The 12054-nt window shown below is 52.0% G+C and overlaps 4 protein-coding genes across 4 annotated transcripts; 3 read left to right on the top strand and 1 right to left on the bottom strand.

Annotated features, from left to right (window-relative positions):
• Positions 1 to 48: 48 nt before the first annotated feature.
• Positions 49 to 1649, bottom strand: NCS57_00932300 (Carboxypeptidase; the record flags this gene model as incomplete). The annotated part of the gene is made up of 3 exons (XM_053059101.1): positions 49 to 1220; positions 1273 to 1356; positions 1409 to 1649. 3 exons carry the CDS (start codon positions 1647 to 1649, stop codon positions 49 to 51), a joined length of 1497 nt encoding a protein of 498 aa, XP_052911172.1.
• A 485-nt stretch (positions 1650 to 2134) lies between these two features.
• On the top strand, positions 2135 to 6584 carry NCS57_00932200 (uncharacterized protein; the record flags this gene model as incomplete). Its single annotated transcript, XM_053059100.1, has 4 exons — positions 2135 to 2389; positions 2444 to 4035; positions 4085 to 5655; positions 5704 to 6584. 4 exons carry the CDS (start codon positions 2135 to 2137, stop codon positions 6582 to 6584), a joined length of 4299 nt encoding a protein of 1432 aa, XP_052911171.1.
• Positions 6585 to 6933: 349 nt separating this feature from the next.
• NCS57_00932100 (uncharacterized protein) lies at positions 6934 to 9061 on the top strand (the record flags this gene model as incomplete). The annotated part of the gene is made up of 3 exons (XM_053059099.1): positions 6934 to 7083; positions 7133 to 7565; positions 7731 to 9061. 3 exons carry the CDS (start codon positions 6934 to 6936, stop codon positions 9059 to 9061), a joined length of 1914 nt encoding a protein of 637 aa, XP_052911170.1.
• Positions 9062 to 9876: 815 nt separating this feature from the next.
• NCS57_00932000 (Amine oxidase) lies at positions 9877 to 12048 on the top strand (the record flags this gene model as incomplete). Its single annotated transcript, XM_053059098.1, has 2 exons — positions 9877 to 9982; positions 10046 to 12048. 2 exons carry the CDS (start codon positions 9877 to 9879, stop codon positions 12046 to 12048), a joined length of 2109 nt encoding a protein of 702 aa, XP_052911169.1.
• Positions 12049 to 12054: the final 6 nt, after the last annotated feature.

The raw sequence follows: 12054 nt of genomic DNA, 5'->3' as shown, positions 1-12054 counted from the left end.
TCTTATATCTAGATATATATAAACGTACTTGAGACAAGACTTCTGGACCTACAACTCTCCGCCAATCAACCAAGTGTTGATAAGATGCAGAGAAATCTCAGGCTGATCCAAAGGAACCATATGTCCAGCCCTATCTACAGTAACAAAACTGAACCGAGAAGGCTTCTTACTCTTCGAGTTAGCCTTAACGGCAACCTCCTTCATTGTCCCCGCCTCAATCGTCTTCCCATCCTTTGGCGCGTGCCAAGCCCGCATATCCTGCGACACAAAGTCGGCTTGGCCGGCCCAAGCCACTCGCTCAGTCCAGCGCAGGTTCCCGGCCGTGTTGCATGCCAAATCCAAGTTGCCGTTGTAGATGAGCACGTCGACCTCGTTTTCGAGCAGGAAGAGGATTTCTCGAGCTGTGTTGACGTAGAGGTCATTTCCCTGGCCAAAGAGGTCCTGGATCTCCTCGTTAAGGACAGTAAAGTTGCCAACTTGCTTGGGGACGCCGAGAACGTTGCGAATTGAGGGCTCGTTCACATAGTCTTGAATTTTGAGGACCCCAGTGTAACAGAGTTGGTCTACTTCGCAAGTCCGCGTGATATCGAATGGATCACGGCCTCCTTCTCCTGTCTCGCTGTCAAACAAGGCTCGGATCTGACCGCTGCAGAAAGAGTCCGCGGCGTGACAGAGAATTGGATCAGGGTTTTGGTAACAGGATTCGTGGAGAGAGACACATCGAGGAAGCGCTTCACGGATTTGTGTGCATCGTGTTTCGTTGAATACAGGTGTGTCAACGCCTGGCTTAGTCGTGCAGAGGGTGTCGTAATATCCGTACGTGGTATCCAACGGCGAAACGAATCCATCCCCGATCATAACGCTCTTCAAGGGGATTTCGAGTCCAGCCCTCAAGCCAGGGTCGAGTTTGTTGTAACGCACAATCTCTGCGGCAACAGTTGGGACGTAATGCCCGCCATAGCTCTCACCCGAGATGTGGAAAGGCAGCGAGCTCAGGTGCGGGAAAGCACTGTAGAAGATTTGAAGGAAGATGTGAACATCCTCAGCGGCAGTGAAGGAGTCTGAGGGCATTTCAACACCCTCGTCGACATAAGAGAAGCCGGTTCCAGCTGGCTGGTCGATGAAGATCATGGATGCATTGGCGGTCCAAGAGAAAGGGTTTCGCCTTGTCCCGGATCCGTCTTCGTTGATCAAGCAAGGGCCAAGCTCCATCATCATGCCTGTGTATGTTAGTGTCGAGGAAGATGGTAAAAGCGATCATGAGCCACATACCAATAAGCCCACTGCATCCCGGGCCGCCCGTCATCCATAGATTGAGAGGGTCATTCTGAGGGTCGGAAAGACTCTCAACATACCCTGCGCCATATTGTCAGGAAACTAGAGTGGATATGCACTGCTCGAGACTTACAAAAGAAGAGGTGTTTCCCTTTGGCCTCCAGCCATCCGGTGTATTGCTTCGACTCAGTGTCACAAAGGCTGGAAGACTGCTCCCGAATACGCACTGAATACCCGGGATAATGCTTCAAGCCAAAAGACTGCCATTCGGTCGGCTCACCCCCCAAAGGTTTCTGTTCGATTGGCGTTGCAGAGGCTGGTGAGACCATAGCGGCCAGAGCAAGCGCCAAGGTCGTGATTGCACGAAGAGCCATGATGAATACAAGTTGCAATATCTTGAAACGTACGTTTCGACTGCCTCAGCTGTCACTGCGAGTGATCAAAGGGTGCTGAAGACGCTTATCAGTCTGCTCTCTGGCCGGGGGTATCGGGAATAAACGCGTCAGGGTCAGCCGGGATCAGACGGCCGGCTTCTAACCCACCCTGGCTCGACTGGCCCACTCGTAAAGACTTCCAAAACCGGCAATTCTGTACGAGCGGCCGCAGGGGGATCAGGCCTTCCACTTGTGGCTATAGGGCTCCGTTTGTATTCATCGCACTTAGTTACTCGATTAGATACTAGATAATGATAAACTCGGAGGTTCGGATCCTGTCGGTTCAAGTACCATTAGTGAATCGATCAACTGGCTACGGTAGATTACATCAACACCACTCCCCATTCTTCACCTTCACCGATACCTTCAGTTGGTAGCTCTGGTATCATCATGCTCATGTTTTAATGGCCGATTCAAACATCGCAATGCCTTTAGAGGCAGTACTGAGGGCCTCGCTGACTCTGGGAAGCACCCTTACTCTCCTGGCGTTGTTCTGGGCTCAACTTGCCCGTAGCCGTCAACAGTCACACAAGCTGGCTACTTACACGTCAAGCCATGTCTTTTTCAACACACTCAGCCTCTTTGCTATAGTATTTGCTATTGGTTCTCATTTTTGGGAAGCCTTGAGTGCATCTACATCATCTCAGCGCCTCGAGGGTGCCTCCTGCACCGCCGCATGGGTGAGTCCCGACTTTGTTAGGCTACTAGTGACCTAGCTAACACATGATAATCAGAGTGTCGTGCTCTTGGCTCGACTGACATACTTTGCTTCTCCCATATATAGGCGACCTCTACATGTGCTGGCCAACAGTCTTTCCTTTGCCCTCTTCTTGGTCAATACCGTCCCAACCATCGTCTATCCACTCGTCATTATCCCTTCAGCTGGAAGACGCCCTGTATTGGACACGCTTCTCCTCTGTAACCTTGGCTCAACCTTGCTTGCATCAGTTATCCTTCCAGTCTTTACGCCAGCACACAGCATACTTCCCGATGAGGGCTCATCTCTACACCCTTCACTGGCATGCTCGCCCATTGTCCGATGGTGGTCCTACGGATGGGTCACACCTTTCGTCGCCTCGGCCTACAAGAAAGGGGGTCAACTTGATGCAGACCATCTTCCTGAGTTGACCGTTACTGCTGACCCCCTCTTGCTGTCGACCAAGTTTGTTGAGGCGCGACGCAAATCAGACTCTACCAGGCAGGCCTTGTGGTATACTTTCAAGGATCGACTTCTGATTATGGCCACGCTCATGGTGTTTTGCGGCTTCTCCGAGCTTCTGGGAGCCATTGGGCTTCGAAGTCTCCTGACAAGTCTTGAGGGTAATGCACCTGATGGATCCTTTCGACCGTGGTTCTCTGCCTTTCTGTTTGGTGCCTCTCCCATCATTCGTGGCTTATTCATGCAGACTTTCGAGTTCTTCTCAACTGACACAATCTGCCGACTGAAGGGAATGGTCATCTGTGTTATCCACAAGAAGATCCTCAACCAAAGGGACGGTAGTCGCATCGACGTAGGGCAGGTGACAAACCACGTCGCCGCAGACATCGACAAGATCTCGATCCTGAGATACACCATCATGGCTGGTTTCATGGTTCCCGTCGAGGTTGCTGTTGCCAGTGTGATACTGTATCAGACACTTGGTTGGTCAAGTCTCCCTGGATTGGCCCTGATTGTCGTCACCCGCATTCCTATTTCTTGGTATGTGAACCGATACCAGGGCCGCGCCCAGTCGCGTGTCATGGAGGCAATTGAGGCAAGAGTCCGTCGTGTCAGCGAAGTCATCGATGGACTGCAGACGATCAAAATGCTTGGCCAATCGTTGGCTTTTACTTTGTGGATCGGCGAGAAGCGAAAGTCAGAGCTTCGGGCCATTTGGAAGAAGCTTGTGATAGCCACGGCCTCCGAGACTCTCTCCTCCGCACTTGTACTCATTCCGCTGATCTTGTCGCTGTGTATCCACACTCTCATTGCTGGACACCGCCTCAGCCCCGCTGTTGTGTTTACAGTCGTGTCAGTCTTCAACACGTTGAAGGGTATGATGTCTCTCGCTGTCATTGGTGTCAGCACACACGCGCAGGCCATGGTTTCCGTTGACCGGGTGGTCCAGTTCTTGGATCAAGATGTCGACAGTCTCCTGGAACAGGATGACACAACCTTCACGACCCCTTACAGCGACGAAAGTAGGGGTGATGGAGCCAACGGCCTTGGAGCGAGGAACGCATCCATCGCTGTCGGGCTACCTGATAATTCACGTCGAATAGTCCTGCGGGGTCTCTCTTTCCAGGTTCCTCTAGGTGGCTTGACTGTTATTACAGGGAAAACTGGGTAAGTTTAGACTTCTTCAATTTCACAACAAATGCTGACTCTTGGCAAGATCCGGCAAATCCACACTCATCAAAGCCCTTCTTGGAGAAGCACCAGTAATCTCTGGCGAAGCGTCCCTTCGTTCCGACGGGTCGGAGACGATATCGTACGCGAGCCAGGCTCCATGGCTTCGTAACAGCACGATCCGAGACAACATCCTTTTTGGTGGACCATTCGTCTCAAAGAGATACCATGAGGTCACGCGAGCGGTGGCATTGCATGTCGATTTCCGCCTTCTCCCGAATGGCGATCTGACCCCAACTGGAGAGGCCGGATCCTCACTATCCGGCGGTCAGAAGGCTCGTGTTGCTCTCGCCAGAGCTGTATACGCCAATACAGACATTGTCGTTCTTGATGACGTGCTTTCAGCTCTGGATGCAACAACTTCCAGTCACATCATCGACGAGTGCATCTTTGGGCCTTTGATGAGGGGCAGGACAACGATTCTCGTCTCGGACAAGGCAGAGATATGTCGTCAGGCTGACCAGGTTGTGGAACTGGTCGACGGAGAGGCCCGGATATCTGTTCAGCAAAGGGACACGACCGCCCTCAAACCTGGAGCCGTCGAGATATCAAAAGTCAGGGAAGTTGAGCTCTTCCAAGAGCCAGACTCGGAGACTCAAGTCACACGCGAGACAAGACTGTCCAGACCACCAACAGGAGAAGATTCATCGCGTGCTCAGTCCGAGAAGGTCCTGGATGGCCTCATCGGCAAGTCCACGATCTTCAAATACCTAGGCATGTTTGGGTCTCCCACGTTCTTGGCCTTGTTGTGTGTTTTGATCCTGTCAGGTCAGGCTGCTGATACCCTGTCTTCGCTCTGGTTGACGAAATGGTCTGCCAGTTACAGCTTCGATCAAGAGCGTAAGGCAGACACGACCTCGTTGTTATTTGCGTCTGTGTACTCATTGATGGGCCTTTCACAACTCGCACTGGCTTGTGTCTCAACATTGCTCTTCTACAGAGGCGCCATCAGAGCCAGTCGCAAGCTGCATTATCGGATGCTTGTCTCGGTGTTTGGAGCCACTTTTCCATGGATCACGTCAACACCAGCCGGTCAAATACTCAATCGCTTTTCCTCAGATGTGTTTTCACTAGACAACACTGTCAATGAGCTGCTCAAGCAAGTCGTCGAAAACTCCCTTTCCATAGGCTTCCGGTTAGCAGCCGTATCCTCCATGCTACCACTCTTCCTGCTTCCTGCTCTCATTTTCCTCTGTATGGCTTGGTTCACTGGACGCGTGTACCTGTACGGCTCTACTGCCGCAAAGAGGTTGTACGCCGCTTCTCTGTCTCCCGTCTTGTCCGAGCTCACCGACGCTGTGTCTGGTGGTGAGATCATCCGAGCTTACAACCGGGAGACCATGTTCCGACACTTGTTCTTGGAATCACTGGAAAAGTACCTGCGCGGTTGGGAAACGGTAAGCGGTACGCAAAGATGGCTGGCCGTTCGTATGGATGTGTTTGCTGGGTTGATCCAGGTGTCTACCGCTATACTCGCGATCACTTCTCCAAATGCGAATCCAGCGGTGGTCGGGTTCAGCATGACGAGCGCTTCAGCATTGTGCACGGCATTACTATGTAAGTATACAGCATCGTTTCAGTGTGGACCGCGACTAACAGGCAAAGATCTCGTCTACCTGTCGAGTGTGTTGGAGATCGAGATGAACTGCTTCCAGAGGATCGAGGAGTACACTCACGCGATTCCCCAAGAGCCCAAAAACGAGCCCGAGGGAGATGAAGGTCTGAAAGACCTGGAGTGGCCCACCAGAGGTGAGCTCGAGATAGTCAACCTGACTGCTGGTTACTCGCCAGAAAAGGCTGTCTTGGCCGACATTGACGTCCAGGTACAACCAGGACAGCGAGTGGCCATTGTTGGGCGCTCTGGCAGTGGAAAGAGCTCCTTGGCAGCGACCATCTTGGGGTTGACCAGTAGAATTGATGGTCGAGTCCTGATTGACGGGGTGAGTATCGACTCGGTAGGGGTGGAAGAGCTGCGGCGCGGCATATGCTTCATCCCTCAGAACCCGATGCTGTTTACTGGTCCGCTCAGGTTCAACCTGGACTTTACCGGCACTGTACCCGACAAGAACCTGCGACAGATCTTATCTGATGTCATGGGAGACACTGACAGCGTGGCCAAGTGGTCTCTCGACCGGCAGATTGAACGCGACGGGGTCAACCTCTCTCAAGGAGAGCGACAGCTCATAGCAATCGCAAGGGCGCTAGCAACATCAGCCCGGATCGTCATCATCGACGAAGCAACAGCAAGTCTGGACGCGGAAAGCGAGAGTCGGATGCAGAAGCTCTTGACAGAGAGGTTCTCGGACAAGGTGGTGATGGCAATAGCACACAGATTGGCGACGATTGTGGACTTTGATGAGGTGTACGTGTTGGACCAGGGTAGAATCATCGAACGTGGGGTCCCCAGGCGTTTACTTGAGTCGAGACAGGGCCAGTTTTGGAAGCTTTGGCAGAGCATGGATCAGCAGCAGCGCCGAGATGCTTAGGGGTTGTTTACTGAAGGGTTCTGTGTTTCTCGACGGGCATCACGGCTTCATCGTATGACTATCTTATCTAATCGAGTCTCGATGTCAGTTGCGGAGATAAGGTAGTCTCACAGTCCAGACCCATGTAATCGACTTGCAAGACCAAAGAGTCCATGACCCACAACGGCAGCGATAAGCCCAACCCTTGACAACCTTGACTCGACAGGGATAAGGTCACTGAAATCTCCTCTTTCGGCTCCTTGTGTCCCTTATCTCGACCGGCTAACTAATCATCTCCGCGTTTTCTCTCCTCATTTGTTATCTGCCATGAACTCACTCCTTCACCTTATTCACCTCCAACATCACCACCATGTCAAATCTTGAGCTCCAAGCATCACCACATCCTTCAACAGCCCGCAAAGCCCGCAAGAGGAATGTTACATCCCGTGATCGCCTCGGATGCATCACTTGCCGTGAGAGGCACTTGAGGTGCGACAAGGCACAGCCGGAGTGTGACAATGTTGGTCATACCTGACCTCTCCCCGACCCTGCTAATAGTGCCAATTCAGTGTACCAAGGCAAATCGAACCTGTGGGGGGTATGCTAGAGGCATCTCCTTCCGTGACCAGACCATGATGGTCATTGAAAAAGTCCAAAAACCTGAGTCAAGACGAGTACGCAAAGGCTCAGCGTCAGGCTCTCTTACGAGATCACCAATACCGCAAGAGATACCAAGAAGTCCTTGTCAGTCGATTGGACCGCTGGCGGACCTGGACATTGTTGAGAATTTACCTCAGCCTGACCTGGCGCCCGTACCAGCCTTGACCATCGACACGCCTGTAGGTGAAGATTTCTTGTTCGAAACCTGGGATCTGCTCGGGGATCCATGGCCACAAGATACAGGAAATCAACTGTGTATCATGCCACAGTTACCATCGTCGCCCCAACAGGCATTTCAAGGTGCTTTCGGAGGCATTGGAGCTCTGGAACCTGAGGATGCATGTGCGCTGGTACAAACCTCGCTGCTACAGACTTCAATCCCCGATTCATTATCTCTCGGCCCAAGCTTACCCTATGACTGCTTTCTTTTCTCGCAAGATTCCGAGTATTGTCAACGCCTGTTCGACAACCAAATCCGTGGACTATCAGCAGTCTTACCCCTTAAAGATATCTTCAACGGAGACTACTCGGCTGCTCCGCACGTTTGGAGTGCTGTGCTTGCCGTCTCAGCCCTGACCTTGTCGATTGAGACATCCCCGGGACTGATCACCCCGGCGTTGGCAACACAAAAGAAACATGCTCTCCGTCATTACGCCAACTCACTGAGGTCCTTGAGAATGAAACACCCACAAAACACGCCGGAAGCGTTTAGTAGTCTCCCTCTGCAAGAGCTGCTCGATTGGTTCCTGTGTCGACTATTGCTAGCCAATTTTGAACTTGGGCGAGGAAACCTCACGCTGTGGAGGGCACACTTGCGCGCCACAAGCCGGGTCTTCAGTGCTTGGCATAAAAGAATCAGAGAAGTCCCCAGAGGCCGGATCCTCGCCCAAGTGTTTGCAAGAATGGCCCTGCTCGTCGAGTTGCAGAATGAGGAGTTAGCTGTGACGGGGATCAAAGATATGAATCCCGGTGTCGCACATGAGCTTTCAACCATGATCCAGGGCTCAATGTCAGCTCGTGATCGACTTCTAGGCTTCATCAGGGAAGTCGGTCAACTTGAGCTGAAGTTTCGATGCACACCATCCATGTTCGCCAAGTGGACGGGAAAGCTGGAGACACTAGATGCCAGACTCACTGAGTGGCAGCGGTGCCTATCGCCGTTGGAAATGCCTGTCGACACAGGTGTTGACGACCCAGTCTCGTTCCCTGCACAAGCCGGAGATCCAGATCCGCTTCAAGTCCATCCGTTGATATTTCCCAATGCTGTCGATTCTACCGCCGCCGCCGTGAATTACGCCCACTTCATCTGCACTCGTATGCGAGCTCGCACCCGGTACCTGGAGAATGGCACCAAGATACCCCCTTCCAATGCAAACTCCATGGCTTTATATATATGCCGAATTGCCGCGGGCCTGTCTCCCAATAGCTGCGCTGTCACCGAGGCCTTTGGCCATGGAATGATGCCCGCAGTCGTCGGTGCATACTGGTGGACTACTGATCCCCAACTTCGTCGGTGGATCATCAACTGGCTACAAGGTTATGATAAGAATGACCAGCGTGAGGGCATCTGGAACGTTCGACAGGCCAGGAAGCTCATGATGTTTCTGGATGGTGAAATTCTTCAGCGGAGGACTCGTGCCGAGCATTGGAACGTTATCGCGGCGCGTGTCAAGGAGCAGGAGGAGTCGTTTCCAACGGGCCAGAACGACATCTTGGAAGCCGAACTCGAGATGAGCAGTGAAGATGAGGACCAGGGAAAAGGGAACCTGGAGTTCAGAGTGGTTGTTCACTCCCAGTCTGAGAGTGGCTGGGCGACAAACTATTACACCATCGTGTAGGGAGTGTGCTTAAGACACGGTTTGGAATGGGACAAACGATTAAAGTCTGATGAGCTGCAAGCTTTGAATCACTTAAAATGCTAAAAAAAAAACGAGTCTAATGTTTCAAGGGTCTTTTGGCTCAATTATCCCATCAAGGGCCGGGCTTCAACTATATCAGAAAACACTTTATCAACACATCATAGCATTATATCCCAATGCTTACACAGTGACCCAAGACATGTGGCTTGGTACATAAGATGGGTAGTTCATAGAAACCCGCTTTCGCATGAATTCCGTGTTCTTCCTTTCTGGTTATGACCCTTGCTGCATCCCATACCGCCGTTCCCTACCCGAGTCTTAACGCCTGGGGTCGGGAAGAAGATCAACACCGATCAGCTTCCAACCAGTCCACAGGCCTCATGCAATGTGATGAGGAATCATTTTCTTGTCTTCCTGCAGCTTTCTCGTAACCTTCGCCCATTTGACAAATTCTGGGCCTCCAGACCGCGCCCTGCGTGTGGGAGATCAGAAATGTGCAGTTCTTTGCCCCAGAACGGTTAGCTCGCCAAGAACACCTGAAAGAGCAAGTTGACTTGCACCAACAATCATGAATAACTGTAAGTGGAGTGAAAATGGGATTGAGTACTCGAAGATGGTTTTGATAGTACTTGTAACGGCTATAAAGAGAGGTTCATATCGCCTCTCATTAAAGCAGAAGCCAGAGCCTACCACCGCCTTCAGATCACCCTCTGAGGACTACCAGCTACCTGTTGTCTCACCTCTTCTGCCTCTCAAACTGTCGAGCATATTTCTACACTTCACCAGTCCGTACCATGATTGAAGATACCTCCTCCGTTCCTGGCTACACCATTTTGCGGGAAGAAGCCAGGGATCCTGGACCCTGCCCTTCTCGAGATTTGGGCCAGCCCCATCCCCTCGGTAGGTGTCCTTTGATGCTAGTGGAGCATGGAATGAGGGTATCTAACGGATGAAAACGTTTAGATCAGCTATCGGTTGAAGAGATCCGTCTCGCAGCACGGCTCATCCGTGAAAACTCCACCTTCAACGATTTCAAGTTCAACTGCATTACTCTCCGGGAACCGAAGAAGACCGAGTACGCCGCGTTCCGTTCCAGAAATGGCCCACGACCTTGTCGCCAGGCCTTTGCCATCATCATCGAGAAAGTGACCGGTAAAGTTGCCGAGGTCACTGTCAACCTTACCAACGGCAATGTCGAATCTCATCAGCTTCGTCTAGGAGCCGGCCCGATCATGAACATTGAAGATATGGATGTGTGCGAGCGAATTGCCCGCCAGGATCCCCTCGTTGTTGAAGCGTGTCGCGAGATCGGCATCACCGACATGAACAAAATTTTTATCGAAGCCTGGGCCATCGATGTCGATGAACGCTGGGGAAAAGACCGGCGCATCCAGCGAGGCCTGGTCTTCTATCGCAAGTCAGCTATGGACAACCAGTTCGCCCATCCCCTCGACTTTTCAGTAGTTATCGATCTTGAGACTGAGGAGGTCCTTGCGGTTGATATTCGCCGAGTGAACGGCGGTGAACGCACAAAGCCCGAGCTGACGGAACACAATTTCCTCCCGGAGTTTATCGCAGATGGCTATCAGCATGCCAAACTCAAGCCCGTCGATATCACGCAGCCCCAGGGGGTCTCATTCCAGATGCGTGGAAACGAAATTGCCTGGGCCGGCCTCAAGATGCACATCGGCTTCAACTATCGTGAGGGCATTGTGCTCTCCGACGTTTCTGTTCACGACCCCTACGAGAACCGCCAACGAAGCTTGTTCAACCGTATCAGCTTGGTTGAAATGGTTGTCCCGTATGGCAATCCTGATCCTCCACATCACCAGAAGCACCCCTTTGATGTTGGTGAGTACGGAATGGGCCTGATGACCAACTCTCTTCAACTCGGCTGCGACTGCAAGGGGGTGATTCATTATCTTGATGCTATCATGGCTGTTTCCTCTGGCGACCCGGCCATAGTCAAGAACGCGATTTGCATCCATGAAGAAGACAACGGGCTTCTCTACAAGCATACCGATTATCGCGATGGAAGTGTTATTTCGGCACGAGACCGAAAGCTCATCATCTCCCACTTCATCACTGCGGGAAACTATGACTATGGCTTCTATCATACCTTTTCCCTGGATGGCACCTATAAACTCGAGGTGAAGCTTACTGGAATTCTCAACACCTATTGTCTTCATCCATTGGAAACCGCCGCCCCGTATGGTACAGAGGTTGCTCCATTTATCAACGCTCACAATCATCAACATATCTTCTCCCTTCGTGTTGACCCGGAAATCGATGGAACGAAGAATTCAGTTGTGCAAAACGATGCTGTCTTGAGTGACCAACCCCTGGGTTCGGCAGGAAATCTCCATGGGAATGGCTTCCTTTGCAAGAAGACAACACTGCGGACTTCGATGGAGGGTGGTGCAAACTACTCGCACCAGACTGGTCGAACTTGGGACATCATAAACCCCAACAGTAGGCGAGGAGGCAAGCTTGCAGGGTACAAGATCGTCAACAACAGCTGCCCGCCCCTTCTGGCACAGCCAGGAAGCCTTGTGCACAAGCGAGCCGCATTCGCCCACAAGAGCCTGTGGGTTGTGCCATACAGAGATTACGAGCTCTTCCCTGCCGGAGACTACGTCTGTCGATCAACTGGGGAAACAGGTCATCCGTTCAATCAAACGATTGAGGACTGGGTCAGCCGTAACGAGTCAATTGACAATATCGATATTGTCTGCTACATCCAATTTGGGCTGACCCATTTCCCACGCGCCGAGGATTTCCCCGTCATGCCAGTTGAGCCGGTTTCTGTCATGATGCGAGCGTCCAACTTCTTTGAGAAGAACCCTGCTCTTTGGGTTCCTCCTTCAGCCATCTGCGTAGATACTGTCTCAAGGCACGCCTACAAGGCAGAGAAGGAGCCACTTCAATCGTGCTGCGCGAGCCCTAACACCTCCTCCAAGCTTTGATCGGTA

Source organism: Fusarium keratoplasticum, chromosome 7, assembly GCF_025433545.1.
Source record: "Fusarium keratoplasticum isolate Fu6.1 chromosome 7, whole genome shotgun sequence".
NCBI classification, from domain to species: Eukaryota; Fungi; Ascomycota; class Sordariomycetes; order Hypocreales; family Nectriaceae; genus Fusarium; species Fusarium keratoplasticum.
The sequence above is the reverse complement of the archived record's forward strand: the minus strand, read 5'-3'. Positions and strand labels throughout refer to the sequence as shown.